General features: G+C 30.4%; 2 protein-coding genes across 4 annotated transcripts in view; one reads left to right on the top strand and one right to left on the bottom strand.

The window, feature by feature from the left end:
• LOC127702716 (ADP-ribosylation factor-like protein 2-binding protein) overlaps positions 1-17,548 on the top strand; it is a 90,467-nt gene extending 72,919 nt beyond the window's left edge. Inside the window, exons 1-8 of one of the 3 annotated variants that reach the window (XM_052207019.1) lie at positions 6,092-6,136; positions 6,464-6,666; positions 7,200-7,254; positions 8,393-8,454; positions 9,522-9,628; positions 10,289-10,374; positions 12,355-12,451; positions 16,217-17,548. In XM_052207019.1, coding sequence (XP_052062979.1) covers positions 6,651-6,666; positions 7,200-7,254; positions 8,393-8,454; positions 9,522-9,628; positions 10,289-10,374; positions 12,355-12,451; positions 16,217-16,351 — 558 coding nt within the window. In that variant the 5' untranslated portion in view covers positions 6,092-6,136; positions 6,464-6,650 and the 3' untranslated portion in view covers positions 16,352-17,548. Of the gene's footprint in view, positions 1-6,085; positions 6,137-6,463; positions 6,667-7,199; positions 7,255-8,392; positions 8,455-9,521; positions 9,629-10,288; positions 10,375-12,354; positions 12,452-16,216 lie in introns of those variants that run through there. The other 2 variants (XM_052207018.1, XM_052207020.1) reach the window with 2 other exon arrangements.
• LOC127702715 (DNA-directed RNA polymerase II subunit RPB1-like) overlaps positions 1-18,651 on the bottom strand; it is a 519,640-nt gene that overhangs the window by 109,869 nt on the left and 391,120 nt on the right. The window lies entirely within an intron of this gene.

Raw genomic sequence — 18,651 nt, 5'->3', positions numbered from 1 at the left:
AAATGTACAACCTCATTTTCAAATATACTGTACACCTACATCGGAACATTTATTTATCACAAACCAAATTTAAATATTACTGATACAACAGAAACTCAAAATTTTCAATTTTTTTTTTAACCACAGCTCTTAACCCCCTTTTTTGGTTTTTATGTATCGAAATAAGACGTATGTGCAACTGAACCGAATAATTCTGTTAAACAAATTAAAGTGATTAGAATTGTGTTTTCAAATTCTGCAAAGGAATTTAAATCACGGTTAATCCGATAATAATTTTGATTCGAATTTTAAGTTTAAATATCGTTTTTTTTTTTTTTTTTTTTTAGTAAAATTGGATTTTTTTTTTTTTAATTGAAATACTTTCCAATAAAAAATTCACGTTATCTATTTTGTAAAAGACTGTAAACATCGGTTGATTGTTTTGTTCTTATACCATGTATTCCATTGCATTATAAAAGGAAAATGCATGGCCTTGTACAATTCCTGTTGATGACTCATATACATGCATATACCAAGTATACTATACGGGGGCGGATCCAGAAATTTTTCAAGGGGGTGTTTAAAAATGAACTTTCAAAACATTTCATCCTTTTTTATTTGATATTCAAGGTCACGAAGGTAGTAGTTGAGCAAATGGTAACCAATGGCTTACAAAATTTATTCCAATTTGATTTTCTTTTTAATGTCTTCTAGCAAACGCGCAAACGAGACCATGAAAGTCTTTGATCGCTACGCTCTCTAGACGTTAAGAACCCTTGGAACAACTCGTTCGAAGCGTGTAGGTGGTCTATTGCAAGCTAAATTTCTGTCTTTATCCAATTTACCCTTATTTTCGAGTGGCTGTACAAATTTCCCGCCATTCATGCCAATCGATCCCTTTTTATAGGACCTACCTATTATATTTATAATTGTTCATTTCTTCTCGTCTGAGCATGCATGAAATATTTGCAACTGGACGCTTAGAAAACAGAATTCAATCAATTATGATGCATGTGAAACAACGCTCATCCATTTATGTTTAGTTTTTTATGTCCTATCTATAAAGTTTAAAAAAAAACAATACTCATCATACATGAGCTCCCTATTTGAACGCTGACATTCCGAGCTGCAGGGTAACTCTTCATGCTCTTGTCGTTCAAACAATTTTCAAGAATGACATATGTGTGGAAAGTCAAAATTGTTGTGTTTCTAAATGCTTTCAGATGCTGACCTTGCTAATATTTATTTTGTATTTCGTCAGAAATATAACCACCCTTTTACGATTAAATCAAGAAATCGTTTAAAGTAAAGGTTTTCGATTATATGTGTGTATCTGGGTTCTTGGTGTCCATCTCAGAGAGGACAAGAGCCAATACCAGGCTAGGTTCATTCAGAGTCGTTTGTTCTTCAGACTGGGCTGATTTGTGGCTTTTCTTGAGAGAAAAAAAACTTCGTATTAAGTCATAATGTGAAGGAAATGTATACATGGCGAGTATATATATATATATATCATCTGGACGATTGACAAATCATTTAGATACTGGCATCATAGTAGCAAAACATAAATGTTCGGGGAAGTTGATATAAATAAACTTAATTGAAGAATGAAAAATGTTCAATATTGAAACAATGGATATTGTGGAACAAGTTTGTTATTTAGGTGTATTACTACCTTATAATTGTAAATTTCTTAAAACACAGTAACATTGTGAAGAGCAAGGTAGAAAAGTTATGTTCAATATGAGGAGAACCACTGCATCACTATGTTTAAATATATTTACAATGCTTAGTCTGTTTTATATTTATATTAGTAGTGTATATTAATGTATGGGTTTGAGAAATGGGGAGTACACAAATCTCCTATGATAGAAAAGGTCCATTTGGACTACTGTAAAATGTTATTAAGTGTAAAAAAAAAACGACCTCAAATGTGATGGTCTACTTTGAATTAGGTAGATTTCCACTGCAGTATGAGCGTAATTTTAGAATACTTAAATTTTGGTTCAAAATTTTAGTGCGTGACAATTGTATATTAAGGTCTTGTTATAAAGAGCTTGTGTTAAATTGTTCAAAATGTATGAATTGGGCAACATATGTAAAAAGATTGTTATATAGTCTTGGTATAATTTGAATAATTTGTGGGATAATCAGTGGTTGTTGAATGTAGACAGCTCATATTTACCTTTGATAAGACAGCGTTTGTTTGATCAAGCTAAACAAGAGTTACATTTTTTATTAGACTCTTCTGCAAAGTGTAGATCATATAAATATGTGGTGACAAATGTAGTTTTGCAATTCTATTTACAGAAATGCATTCCTGTACTTTTTCGCAAATGTATAAGAACCTGGATTCGTTTGTCTTCACATAACCTTTGTATTGAAACTGGACGTTATGTTGGTACTATTAGAAATGAAAGAAATTGTATTTTTTGTGATTTAAGAGTAATAGAGGATGAATTTCATTTCATCCTACAATGTAGCAGATATACTGATTAGCGTAAAAAATATATAAAACAAGAATGTGTCCATAGTACACGGATGACCCACTCGCACTATCATTTTCTATGTTCAGTGGACCGTGGAATTGGGGTCAAACTCTAATTTGGCATTTAAATTAGAAAGATCATAGCATAGGAAACATGTGTACTAAGTTTCAAGTTGATTGGACTTCAACTTCATCAAAAACTACCTTGACCAAAAACTTTAACCTGAAGCGGGACAGACGGACGGACGAACGAACGGACGCACAGACCGAAAAGCATAATGCGCCTCTATTATCGTAGGTAGGGCATAAAAATATTACTGGTTTAGGCCATCAACTTTTAAGTTAATAGAATTATTGTCTAATGAAAACACAAAACAGCTTTGTAACTTAGGAAAATATATACATTTCTCTTTTAAATTAAGAAACATGCAGTTTATTGTAAAGATATTTTTTTATCATGAAACTTCTGACGTCACCTATTGTTATTTATGCGGTTCATTCAACCTATGCCAACATTTTGAAATTTAGGTATAAAATTGTATGAAAAAATGTTGGCATAGGTTGAATAATGTGTAACGGATTAAACGTTATAACAACATAAATTGATCAGGAGCTAATCAATTTACAACAAGTTTAAACTTAGCTTTTAATACCATTTTTGTTATTACATGTAATAGTAAAAATGTAGGTATAATTGTATTTGTTGAGGATCTCTATTTCATAAGGAATTGATATAAAATAATATATCAAAACAATGGAAAATAAGTGTTAATTTCTATAATTTTATTAAATGATCATCTATTCATATAAAATATATACCAGTGTCAATCTAATGAATTATATAAAATATTTGATAAAAATATATTTAATTCTATTTCAAATAGATTCCTTCAAATACATAGAAATACTGACTATCATGACTATACTATATATAGTACTATTGAAACACATAGTTCTGTATTTTTGATATTTTACTTTTTTTTCATAAATACTAACTCGTGTAAAATATCTATTTTGAATGTTCATTATTGAATCCTACAATATTGACACAGACAGAGAATTGTACAAAGTTCACTATGATTATCTCAAAAGTCATACACTTATTAAAACGAAGAAGATATGATGCTGCATCTGCATACATAACTGCCGAGTACTCAGTCTGGATTATTGTAACCTCAATAACTGTTTGCTGTTTCTTCAGTAGTTTTACTTTGTGGTTGTCATGATTGTACCACTTTGGTAGTTTTGTAGGTATGTTATTGCGAGTATTTTAATGTTGCTGGACAATTACGTGTAGTGCATATCGTGTATATTTTATCATATTGTCTGGATTTAACTCTGAACTGGTACCCTCTGTGGATTAGATTCTGCTGCCTAGTCTATTGGTAACAAACTGAATATCTATATCTAAAACATTTGGTCTTAGATGCATGATTTTTTTTATTAGTTGTTAGTGGCTTTGAACTAGCTGTCAGTAACTGCGAGTACTCTCAGATCTGTACTTAATGTCTTTTTGTTGTTGGGATTTACAAGTACCCGGCCAAGTCCACTCTGTGTTTTTGTTAGATGTATTTCTATTTGTATCCATCGGATGAGTTACGCTTTTTTCAACTGATTTGTTTAGTTAGTTCTTATGTTTTACTATTAAACCACTGTCCCAGGTTAGGGGGGAGGTTTGGGATCTCGCATGTTTAACTGTATGTATGTGCCTTTCAAATATTTTTAAATAAAAAACAAACCGACACCAAGCACGTATTTCTAAAGTAAAACTAAGTAAATAAAGGCTGCACTTTTTTACTGGAAAGCCGCTGTTTAATAAATGAATTTTTTTTAAATTTTATTTGATACTTATTTTAAATTTCATTTTGCTAAATTAATTTGATTTAATACTATTTGTTTATATATAATTATGGTATTATAATTGTATATAGTGTTGCTTTTTTATTTGTATGTTGCATATTTAGTATAAGAAAGTTTATCATGAAAATTCTCAAATAAAATAGCTTAATTTCATTCTTTTTCTGTAGTACTACATGTACGTGTTCAATTTTTGTGTATTTTTATAATTAATTTAGTATTTACTTCAACACAATTTTGCTAGAATCAAGTATTTTATTTTATCATTTTAGTCTTTTTTTATTTAAATCATTTTTACTTAATAGTAACAAAACACTATTGCACATATTTTATTCTTTTTTTTTTTATTTTTCAAAGAGTAATATTTTAATGCTTAAAAATACTGACTGTATTTTACCTGTTATTAATTAGTAATTGTTATAACAACACCTATTGTATTTTGTTTGTAGGCATAGGTTGAATATATATTTATCAAATGTTGGCATAGGTTGAAGACACCATTTATGCATATTGTTAATATTGTTTGTAATATGCCATATGTATACACTGTATTTGAATACACTGATGAGCCGTAAGGCTTAAAGTTAATAAAGAATTTGAATTTGAGAACTGTCCTTCATTTTCGCACCTCTATACATCAAAGGGATCAAATTAGAAATTAACGATGGCCAGGTAATTTGTTACATGTTCATTGTATAAACTTGTCCTTTAGCCTAAAGGTAAATCTGTTGTATTGGAAATAGTATACCACGTTAATTATTAATGATTGGCTAATTGGTAACTTAAATCTAAAATTTGAATAACACTATAATAGAAAAAAACAAAGGATGTGGGGTATCCATCCATGACACAAAATCAGTACATGCACAGCAACAACAAAAAACACACAAAAAGCAAAGGAACAGCGCTTTTGTTGCTGTTCTTCATCTCAAAGTCACAGTGAAGTCAACACGAAGCAAAATAAAATAAACTCTCACCTAACTGCAAGTTAAAGACGGCCCTAGTACCGGCTTGAGGTGAATTCTGCATATGTGTGGTCCACCGTTTTTGACAACCTCAGAGGTTGTCACGTGCACCCAATAATCCCTTGGATCCGCCATTGATATACAATTGATAAATGAAATATTTTAATAAAAATGTTTATTCTCTTTAATATCAACTTTTTTTTTAAAGTTATCGTTAATTAGTCAGATGTAATAATATAACTCAAAACATTACAAGACTGTCTGGATGGGGGTCCTTCAATTATGTAATTTTTTAGTCATTTTTCTTTATTCTTTATACATTTTTTGCCAATTATTCTCTATTTATTACATTTTAGTCCACCATTTTTCTTGATTTTTTATTTTTTGGTCCATTTTTCTGTAGTGTTTGACCCATTAGTATTCTGTAAATCCCACCCAAACCCTCATGTGTACACAAGTATTCGGAGAACCCCTATATGAATTTCATAACATTACCTGTAAAATCCAAAAAGTTGGAATAGGCAGAATAAACCCTTTTTTTTTCAAGCGTTATATTTTAAAATTGTATATAAATAAATTTTAAACGTAACCCTCGAAATTAAAAACTTTGAGAAAGACCCTTTAACTTATTTACATAGATATCCTGTAATAAAAAATGTTTCAAATAATTATTGACTTGATGTATTAAGTTTTATTTATGATTGTCGTTTGCATTTTTTTTAAGTAATCTCATACAAAAAATATTCAAAATCAAACTAATTAAATGTGTTTTAATAAGACCATTTTGATTAGAGATTTAAGTTCCGGTGGTTTAAAAACATGGCATCAAATGCCGAAGAAGAACAACCGGGTTAGTGTGTATTTACATTTATTTTGTAGACTTCCCACTTCAATTTTCAAGAAAAATGTTTGTTAGGCTACCACATTCTTAAATTATTCGATTATAAGTTAATATCCCAATAAATCAACTAGGAATGCATATTTGAGTAATTAAAACACCATTGTTTGTTTTGAAATGTTCCATTTACAATGTAAATCGTTTTTTTTTTACCTGTGTAAGCTTATTTTTTCAAGTTTATTGATTGCCTTGATGTGTGTTGATTACGTTAATACATGTCATATCCACATGAGTTAATTACATCTATAATTTATTGTCGAAACATGTTTATTGTCTCAGCATGAACAACGCGCCACATGAACTCTCCACTTATCCTATAAAAGTAAACTTCCTGCGGGAAACTTCACCTGAACTTGTTTGGACACGCGGTACCTTAACGATCACTCAAGTACATTTGGATCAGTTGTGAATGTAAACAGAAAACAAATACAAGGATAAAAAGGAACATATATAATCATCCATCAAAATGAGTGTCTGCATGTGTAAGTAGTCTATAATTGTCACATTATTTGTTTGATTCTGTTCTCTAACAACAACTTTAAAACCTCTTTGACCATAGAAATGTAAATTGTCTTTCTTTGACGGGCGGCTAATTTGTTTTCTTGCTTGGAAAGAAAAGGAAACATTTACTAAAGTAATAAGATCTTTAAACCACCAAACAAAAATCACTTTTATTAGTCTATTGAAATCAATCTATTCAGTCATCGAAATGTACAAGTAAATTGTAATGCTGACTTTTTAAATTTTGATACCCCCTCCCCTTAATAGTCGCTGTCAGGTAAAATTGGACCTAGTTTTTGATAAAACAATTTATCAGTGTCTTTCATTCAAGATGATTTTCACTTACATGACTTAGTGGTATATAAAACATTTTGAAAAAAAAACACTGCTGAGTCTACCTTTTATTGTGATTGCACATTATAATAATCCTGGCCTACACATTATCCTGTCTATATTATTATTTAAAATGATCTGTTTAGTCTATTGATTTATATTATCTGCTTTGTGTTTGTAGATGGTATAGAGCCTATGGATTTTGCCTTCCATGATGAAGATTTGGCAATTGCTGTGTAAGTCATTTGTTAAGATCATGTATATATTAAAAATTTCAATTATATTATACATGTACTCAAGATTTGTAATTTCATTGTTTCGGCCAGTTGTAAGGAATGGGTTTACAGTCAAGGATATAACTCTATAGGGTTATTAGAGAAAAATAACATACATTTGTGGACTAAAAAATCAAAGACCTGTGATAACATTTGTATGTTACATGTTTCAAAGGGACAATATACATCATTAGTTTTGTTAAAATGTATACAAGTTTTATTGATATTACTGTTGTCTTTATGTATACTTAACTATAGAAAGATATAGCAGTTCATATTTTGCCAATCATGCATAGTACACCTATGTTATTACAGAAAAAATATGCCTGTAATAACTAAAGGGTGTTATTACAGCTTCTCTTTATCACTCCAAAGCATTTGCTCAGACATACGTCATGTTTAATTACAATATATTTTAATTCATTGTAAGAAATAATGATCAGAGCATGTAATGAGGTTCTGCGCAAGCTTCCCAGTAAATCTGCAAAAGATGTTGACCATGTTGACTTTTAACCAACACTGTCACATGACTAATGAAGAACTGGGATCAAACCAACCACACTTTGATTATAAAATTAAAATTAACCTGTAGTTAAAAGTATTGATTGGGTAAGAATTAGAGAAATATATTCTCTCTAATTCATGACCAGTTTGATAAATTTTTATAAACCACACATTGACTCAATATTTTCCCCTAGATCATTAAAGAAAAAGATTTTATGAAATAGATTTTAAAACTTTACCCAGTTAAATACAATATTTATCCACTCTCAATAGTTAAATTTTCAAATTTTAAATTGCGTGATAAACTTCATATAATGAATGTTATTGTTACATATTGTGAAATTTAATTATAAAACTAAACTCAGAAGGTCAGAATATTTTTTGATCAGCATTACACAACATTTAATTTTACATATATATATTGAAGGGGTTGACATATATCTATATGCATGATATATACTTAATAAACCCAAACATTTATTATTATTTTGCAAGCATAGTAAAACAATATTTCAAACACATGAAAACAATATTTCAAACACATGAAAACAAAATGTAGAACTAAATATGATATTTGTTTATGATTATTTTTTAGATCCAGTGATGTAGATACTAAATTTGATGAAACTATAGGACACATAGAAGATATAATTATGGGTAAGTACATTTATCTTACCTCCTATACATTTCTAGGAATATGATTGGTTAAATGCGTCGGCGTGGAGACCGTGTATATTCCATATTAGGTTAGTAGGGAGGCAGGGCTTATTTCATACACAGATAGTAGTGGTGTTACGTCCCTTTATAAAAACAAAATGGTACTGAGAAAAAATCTTAAAGGTTTCAACAGATGAAGAAATTGATGATGAAGATTGAAATAAATTCATAAAACACATTTAAAACTAACAAGTTGTTATTGTTGGCATCTGTTTTTGTAGGATCAATGGAAGTAGTTTCTTAATGCTAACGGTAATGAAGACTTGCTCATTTTGATAGGTCACCAGCTGGTCACTAGTCTAAATTTCACATGTTAAGATAGGTGGTAAGATAAATTCGTTACATAGTGTGCTAGTGACGTAATACGGTATATATGGGGTCAGTAAATTCCATATATACCGTATTAGGTCACTAGCACACTGTGTAACTAAAAGTACATCATGACAATAGGATATTTAAAACATTTATATTCGACCTGCCTACGATTGTAGGGGACATTATATTATTAGGTTAACAATGGTGATATCTTTGTGCTAACAATAGTTAAGGTAGTTTTCCTTGGAGTTGTAGTGCTTAGTATATATTATTTATGATGTTTACTTTTAAAAGTATGTACTAATGTACCAAATAACCATGCATGATAACAGTAAATTAAAAAAAAAATGTGTGTGATAATGTGAAAAACTATGTTTTTAGTTAAGGTATTAGTTTTAGTGTAAACACTAAGGATACATATTGTTATAAATAAATACACAGCACATGCAAAATAATTTGGCAATACTGATTGAAAACTGCTGAATAGGGGTCATTAGTTAAGCATGATATAGTTTATGGAAAATTTGCTGATAAAATTAACTGTAACAACAGTCTTTTGAAATCACTATTTGGAGTATTTAGGATGTTTACTTTAAAAAAGCAACAGGTGTGTCAAACAAATGGAATAAAGATTTTAATCATGAGTAGTTAACTTAAAGCATTAGACTAAAATTGGTACTTTTATTTTTCAGAAGATGAATTCCAGACATTGCAAAATAATTTCTTAGAAAAATATTACCATGAATTTGAAGATAGTGAAGAAAATAAATTTGTTTACACAGATATACATAGAGAATATGTAAGTACAGACCACAGCATGTGGGAATTCCATGAAGCCTAAACATGGTCAATAAGGAAATCAAAACATTTAGCAAGTTCAATTTGGAAAACAAAATTTTCCTCCCTGGTTAATTTTAAGCTTGTTACTACCTCCATAAGGTACACTTGTAAATTGACCAAGGGCAAAAGAAGAAAGAAAAAACAAGAATAAAGGTGACCGTAAAAAAAAATTGCAATGTATAGATTTTTACAACATATTTTCTCTTTTATTAATTAAATGTTAACATATTAATCATTTCATTAGCATGAATTGGAGGACAAAATAAAAGCAATAACCATCATGACCATGATCAAATGATGATTACTTTCATTGAATAGAAGATTGAACTTTATTCATAAGCAGGAAAGCAAATTAGCATGTAATTGACAGTAATCAGAAAGTAATGTTATTACTTTGGATAAAGTAATCGATTATAATGGAATACATACAAAAATCAAAGTAATCGAATTTTAATCGATTACAAAAAAATCCTTGGCTTCAAGTAATAATCGATTACATATTTCAGTAATTATGCCCATCCCTTATAATTAGCACCATAACAGACTCTTTGATATTTGTAAATTGTAGGCAATTTAAGTGAAATTAGTGTTTTAATTTATTCATAATTTTCTTTTTCAGATTGAATTAATAGAAAAATACTTAGAAGATGAATTATCTAAACGAATACCAGAGTTTTCTATGGCAGAATTTACAAGACAAATAATGTAAGAACAATATAAGTGAAATTCTGTTCAGGAGTACAAGAAAGGTTTTATTATTTTAAACAAAAATTTGTAATCATGAGCTGATATAGGTGATAAAGGGAATAACTTTTTTGTTTGTGCTACAGGGGGCTAGTACATGAAAAAAATGGCATAGCCTTGGAATGTCATGAATAAGTAATTGAATGATGTATGATTTATTTGCCTGAAAATGGATCTTTTACAATTTTGAGATAAGAAACTTGTCACCCTAAGTCAGTGTTGGCAGTTTTTATGCCCCCGTCGTAGCAGAGGGGGCAATTAGTTTTACTCTTGTTCGACTGTACGTACATGTAGGTACATACGTCCCAAAATTGGTTTCCGTTCTCTTAACCTGAGTTTGCCTCAACCAAATGTTATGAAACTTATACACAATGCTAATTACCACAAAACACAGATCAAGTTTGAATTTTGGTGGCGTCACTTTAATTGTTCTAGAGTTATGCCCCTTTATAATTTTAATTTCCGTTCTCTTACTGAAGTTTGCCTCAACCTAGTGTTATGAAACTTATACATAATGCTTATTACCACAAAACACACATCAAGATTGAATTTTGGTAGCGTCACTCTAACTGTTCTAGAGTTATGCCCCTTTATAAATGGAAAAATTGCAAAATTTTTAGTTTCCGTTCTCTTACTTAAGTTTGCCTCAACCTAATGTTATGAAACTTATACACAATGCTTATTACCACAAAACACAAATCAAGATTGATTTTTGGCAGCCTCACTTTAACTGTACTAGAGTTATGCCCCTTCATACATGGAAAAATTGCAAAATTTTTAGTTTCCGTTCTCTAACTTAAGTTTGCCTCAACCAAATTTTATGAAACATATATTATACACAATGCTTATTACCACAAAATAAAGATCAAGTTTGAATTTTGGTGGGGTCAATTTAACCATACTCGAGTTATGCCCCTTTATAAATGGAAAAAAAAGCAAAATGTTTAGTTTCCGTTCTCTAACTTAAGTTGCCTCAACCAAATGTTATGAAACTTATACACAATGCTTTTAACCACAAAACACAGATCAAGTTGAATTTTGGTAGCGTCACTTTAATCATTATCGAGTTATGCCCCTTTATAAATCGAAAAATTGCTAAATTTTTAGTTTCCGTTCTGTAACTTAAGTTTGCCCCAACCAAACATCATGAAACCTATACACAATACTTATTACCTTCAAACTCAGATCAAGTACATTATCGTTCTTGAGTTATGTCCCTTTATAATGTTGTATGCAAGCGGGGGCATCATCTGATTCCATGGGGACACATTCTCCATTTATATATTTTAGTTTTAAATATGGACTGTCCTCTAATGTCTAAAGGCCCAACAAGTCCTATAAAGGCTGTCAGAGGTAAGAGTAGTCTGGGACTTGGTGAGTGGAAGCCAGGGGGGTCTATTTAAGTAAGAACAACAAATTCACTTATTCCTTGTCCTTTCATGGCTTTTTGTAAAACTCATACTTCTAAATTTCTCAGAGGCAGATCAAGGTCTAAAAAAAAGATTGAAATATTTTGTTCTGTAAAACATGGTGATAAAAGGAGACTTTTAAACATGTACAAATGTGAAATATTTAAAAATCAAAGATAACGTCTGGGAATAAAAAAAAAACTGAAAATTAAACATCAGTATTAATTTGAAGGATAAAAACAATAAACTGACACCATTGGAATAAAGAGAATTTATGAGTACTACTTACTATACAAGAGAAAAGTTTGGCAGACTTCACTTTTCTTCCTGTTTCATAGACTTATTCCTTACATATTGTTTATTTGTAAACTCCAAGAAAGGACTTTCTACTATAGGAAAGACCAGTGTACACACTATGCACAGGCATATTATTAAAAAAAAGATTGAAACGAAACAATTATGATTAATGGATTCAAAACACCTAGAGAAAATTTATTGGTTCACATTCACTACATATTTGTTTTAATTTCAGGGAGAGAAGAAATGAATTGGATGGTGAAATATTTGAAATGCTATCAACATTTAGTGACTTCATGGCATTTAAAGAAATGTTTTTAGATTATAGAGCAGTAAGTTTGTTTATTTAACATGTTTTAATTTTAATTTTTATATATTTTAAAACTGTTATTGCTAGTGACTTTTATTCGTTTCCGCACCCTTATATTTTCCTCATCTAAATTTTATGAAAGTCATATACTGCTAAAAACCACAACTATCAGACAGAGTTCGAATTTGGGCAGTGAGTCACTTACTGTTCTAGAGTTATGTCCCTTTATATTTTGGAAAATTGCTAATTTTTTCGTTTCCACACTCTTACTTAAAGACCAAACAGCCTATTCAGTTCTACCAGTGATTTTTCCTTAAAATTTTGTGTGAAGGTATTTCATGATTTGAGGAAAAAAATATGAGAAAAAAAATTGGGGGTCACCGACTTAGTTTTGTCACTATAGCTACCTCAGTTTCGTGTTTTCCCGAATATTAACATGCTATTTGCTTGTTATTTAAACTCTCAAAAAATCCCATTATATCAAACCTACAAGCATAATTCTTGTTTCATGTTAAACAGTAGATTTGTGTCTATCAAATACAGGTTCAAGAGTTTAAGACTCTTATTGTTTTGATCTTAAAAAATATGATTTATTTCATTCCCGCCAAAAATAAAACGCAAGAATGAAAAACGTTTCAAGTATTAAAAAATATCTACCAGTGATTTTTTCATAAAAATTTCAAGAAAGAAAGTGCCATGTGTACTCTTCAAAATAAAGCAAAAAAATGTATATTGCACCGACCTTTCAAAAAAGTTATGATTAATTTTCATGTTTTTTTCTCGTTCGTTTTGAAGAAAAGAGTTGTCTTTCTTCAGAACATCGAATCTGACGTCATAGTACAAGTTTTCCTTGCTGGCGCACTGTTTGAAAAAAATTGCAAATTGGACTTTTGAAACCCACATTTAAATTTTCAAGAATCAAGAATAACAACTTTATTATCCGGTAATACAAGAGATCACATGTATGTATCAGTATCAGATCTCATGATGTTGTTGCCGCACAAAATTAACCTTCAGAAACACCATCCGTCGGAATAAAAAAAAATGTTCGAAATAACCTTTTACGACGCTTTAGAAAGGAAAGTATGTTGTTGTCCTCTCTCTCTCTCATTAGCAAAATCATTGAAAATAAAAAGAGAAATGAAAGATGACACTGGCTAACTTACAGACTATTTGACTATATTAGACTAGATGTGTGGGTTTTTTTGTCGCGTCAATTTCAGAACTTCGCCCTAGCTCACTCTTTCGCTACTGTTGACAGACGGACAGACATTAGCACGGACGGACTTCTTTATACCATTATGTGTCCCGACTAAGACGAGCGTATACAAATTATTCCATCTAGTTTGTGGATTCATTATTACTGAATATTTAAAATATAAGAAAATTAAAATTATAGGTATAAAATTTTTAATATATAAATTAAAGTTTTTGATTCTAAAACGTTTTACATCCATTTAACCTATCATAAAATACGATCCCCGTTATTACTACCTCACGTGTTTTGAATAAACGAGACAGTAGATATAAAATACAAATAAGTTTTTATTTCAACAATTGATTTAGAATCTAAGAAATAATTTTCCGTTGAAAACTATAAAGTATTTCTCAAAACAGGATGAAATATTATGAATCTAAATAGCTCATTTTGGAAATTAAAACAAAGACAAGGTTGTATGTATAGATTGCCGGCATTGAAAATCGAAATTTGTTTTCAATCTTTTCGGGCATTGTAGCTTTTTGAAATTGAGAAATTTTATGTTGGATCTTATTCTTGAAGCAATTGTTTTTGTCATAAGTTAAATTTACAACAAGTTTAGTTTTAAAAACCGTAAATTTTTATTTTAATTCACATTCACTGAGTATATTAATTTCTTATATTTTTTGCCGTAAGCTTCTGTGAGATCAGGCGAAATCTTTATCATTTCTCCTTGAGACAATTTGAAATGAATCAAATGACAAAAGACAATGAACCTTTATCATTTTATTTTTACTATAAGATTTTGTCAATTAAGCAGTAAAGATAAAATTTAACTTCATTGCAAGATCACCGTTATTTTACGAGAATCTTAAAGAAATAAGTTAATCTCAACATGCATACGTTGCCAGTATATCGAAACTTCTTGAAAGTATTGTTTATCGGCCTAACCTTCTGAAAACTCAGTTTTGAAAATCACATATTAAGTTAAAATTCTAAGCGTAAGTCATATAAATCTACCAGTGTAAAGTTACACGGGCGTACGATTTAAAAAAAAATTCGATCTTTAATTTGCGCTGATTTGATTCTTTCATTAGCGCCTATTTTATTTTTTTTATCACTAGCCCCGATACTTTATTTGCTATACGAGTAAACACATGTACATGTAGTAAACCTAGAATGTATATTGCATGGTAATATATGGATATAAATAGTGTTCCCTTATGTTTAAGAAAATTTTGGTCATATTGTTCGAGAACTTCGTTTTGACACAAGAAAGAAAAGATGGACTTCGTTATTGGCAAGTACAACAAGTATAGAAAAGATAAAATGACAAGAAAAAAATATATCAGATGTGTGGCATATAAATTCTCGACAAGATCATAATTAATTGTACTAGTATTACATTTTTATGGATTTTATTGTGGTGCTTTGAAATGCTGTAAATAGAATTTTACTCCGTGATTTTAGTGGATGTAAACAGAGTGCACAAATATCTCTTAAATTGACTTATCCTGCTCGAAATTCTACTCCCACCTCCCCTTTGTGAGCAGGGGACAACAGTTATATACATGTTATAATTGACAATTCATAACATATGTACAACTTGCTAACGGAAGAGGTTTATATGATAAATACGCTTTCACCTATAATCTACCTGTACACAATCGGCGCAAATGAAAGACAAAATCGGCGCAAGTGATGAAAGAAAAATATGAAATGCAGATCGGCGCAAATGCAAAAAGCCGAGTTCAAAATTTATATTTTTATTATTATTTTTATTAGAACGGATGTTACAGATATTGTAGTATCTTTTGTGTCCATTTGTATTTAATTTCCACTAGGTATCAGCGCGACGCTTAATTCCACTTTTCTTGGAAGACGTAGTTTTTTAAGCGTACACCATGTTGAAATCCGTGAAAAACGCGAAATAGGACGTTATAATTTGACGTTTTTTTCATGGCTAGAAACAACGTCATAGAGCTTTTATGTCACTACCAAGTTGCGTTAGTTGATGCGCATCAACAATAGGCTGTTTGGTCTTTAAGTTTATCTCATCCAAACTTTATGAAACTCATACACAATGCTAAGAACCACAATATGCAGACAGATCAGAGTTCAAATTTGGGCAGTTAGTTATTTATCGTTGTAGAGTTTTTGACTTGGAAAATTGCAAAGCTTGAGTTGGGACATTGTTGTCTCTCAGACACAATCTTCTTTTAGTATGGTTGTGGAAAACTGTGAAGCTGGTGGTAAACAACAAGCTTCAACAAATCACAACTAAACATACCTTGTTATTTTCACAAGTGACAAGAATAAATTTCTCACCTTTAAGTTTTTTCAAAATAAGTAATACTCTGAAGTATGGATATTGTACACATGATGTATATTGGAAATCGATCATTTTTTGAAAGCGCCAACTTTTCATTACACTGAAAATTTCTTAAGGGGTGCAACTGCAAGATCATCAACAACATATCTGAATTATTTGATATTTATAGACATCTGCATATTTTAAATTCTAACTTTTGCTAGAAAAAATTACATAAATAAATAGTTTAATTTTATTTATTTGTTTTATGTTTGTAGGACAAGGAAGGACGATCAGTAGATTTAAGTTCAGGTATTACAGTTACACATGTACACGAACACGACCAAGGAGGTGATGGAGATGGATTCTCATTTGACTTTTCACTCACAGGACATTCATTTGGACCTAAATAATATTCAATCTTCACAGTATTATGAGAACTGTTTTATGTATTAGAAGATCTGTGTCTGTTTACCTCAACTTTAAGACATGGATCTCACTCTAACCGTTACTTTGATGCACAATGTTAGGATCTGTCAACTGAAGAACTCTTTCCAGTAAAATCTGTGAAATTTATTTTTTTAACCATCTTTGATAGGGTGACTATATTTTACTGTAGAGGACTGTAAGGCAAATGTGCTTTTATCCTTATCTGCATCTACTGAATGCTTGAAAATAGTCTGTAACCAAGGAATGCTTGAAAAGTAAAGGTGTTGGAAAGTCTGTATGTGGAGAAGAATTAGAAATGATAACAGGTCACACACTGCCAAACTTATTATATCATAGCTATTAATGCTCCTGTATACATAGTGCATTGATTTATACATTTATAATCTGAAACTGATTAAATAAAAAAAAAAGAAAACAGTCCGATATAAATATACAAATTTTTATTGTTTATAAATTTTTAGGGGGCATGATCTCAAAAAAGGTTAACTTTTTTCATTAAAGTAAATTTGTTTTCTTCGACTCCATAAAGGATTAGGGTTGTAAACTTAGTCTTTATATTTTTTTCTCTCTAAGATTTAATGTTTATTTGCTTTTAAGATTTATTTAAACTTTTGCATGAAACATTAATGGTTATTCTTAAAGCACATGTGTTTCATGTTAGTATCACTATATATTTATTACCACCAACATTTAATGATGGCTTCAAAAGGCTGTTACATTTTGGTCTGTTAAATTTGACATGTATCTTGTGATATTTCAAGTGGGTGTAATCTGAGATGAGATTCATTATATCATAATAAGGATACATGGACCGAAATTGATGGTATATTTTTAAAAAGATTGCAAAATTATTCAAATCAGCAATGAAAAGAAACCAAAAATATGTGCTTCCTTTTAAAAGTAATAACGAGTAGCATCAAAGTTGTATATTTGGTTGTAAAGTGCAGAACCGTCCAGTAAGATATCTTGTTTGAATGAGAGGTGCTATAAGAAATGAATGATCATGATGATGGTTTGTTTGTTATTTTTAATTATTGAGAGATATTTGTATGAAGTAGTCACAGGAAAAGTGTTTCTATGTTCATTTTATTATTATTTTTATTTGTATTTGTGTATACTGATTGTGATTATATTTATAATAAAAGTTAAGTATAAAAACATTTCAGTTTTTGTCTTGTCTTACAAGACATAGGATAACTATCTGGCAATGACATAAACTATTTGTGTAAAGCTTTATATTTGAGGAGGTTGAAGACCTGAATGTGTCATACCTTGTATGCAGATAGATGCCTTATGTTAAGAAGTTTCAGTCAGTCATACATTTATGTCTATTTTTTTTACCTCATTTTTATGGTTCAGCAACAGCTTAAAAAAATATTTTTTTTGTCATGTGAATTTCTCACTTATTATGAGTAATAGGATAACTATATTTTGTAAATGGGTTCCTTGCAAGGTCTGTTTGTTTGTTTGGCAGGGTTTACCTGACCTCGACCTCCTTTCATGGATCAGTGAACAAGGTTAAATTTTTGTGGTTAAGACTGTATCTCAGATTCTATTAGCTAGGTCTACTATATTTGGTGTATGGAATGATTTTAAGTGTACATGTCTGACTGGTAGGTTTCATTTGACCTTGACCTCATTTTCATGGTTCATTGATCAGTGTTAATTTTTTTTTATTTGGTCTGTCAGGTACTCTAAGCAATTGAACCACTTTATTTGGTGTATAGAATGATTGTAAGGTGTTTGTGTCCATCTGGCAGGATTCATATGACCTTTACCTCATTTTCATGGTTTATTGGTCAATGTCAAGTTTTCATGACTATGTCTGTTTATCACGTGCTGTAAATTATAGGTCAACTATACTTTTTGGTGTATGGAATTATTGTAAGGTGAATATGACTATCTTGCAGGGTTCATCTGACCTTGACCACATTTTCATTGTTCGTTAGTCAATGTTAAGTTTTCATGGTGATGTGTTTCTCAGAAACTATAAGCAATAGGTCAACTATAGTTAGTTACTGAAATGATTGCATGGTGTACTTGTTGTCTGGCAGGGTTCATCTGACCTTGACCTCATTTTCATGGTTCGTTGGTCAATGTTCAATTTTCATACGACTGCAAACAAATTTTGTGGTCGTATATTCGTATGTCGTCGTCGTCGTCGTCGTCCTAAGACACATTGGTTTTTGCACTCTAACTTTAGTTTAAGTGAATGGATCTCTTTGAAATTTTACCATAAGGTTCCATACCACAAAAAGAAGAT

This window comes from Mytilus californianus, unplaced genomic scaffold (genome assembly GCF_021869535.1).
Source record: "Mytilus californianus isolate M0D057914Y unplaced genomic scaffold, xbMytCali1.0.p SCAF_5, whole genome shotgun sequence".
NCBI lineage: Eukaryota > Metazoa > Mollusca > Bivalvia > Mytilida > Mytilidae > Mytilus > Mytilus californianus.
Note: the sequence above shows the minus strand (reverse complement) of the source record. Positions and strands in the feature narration are given on the sequence as shown.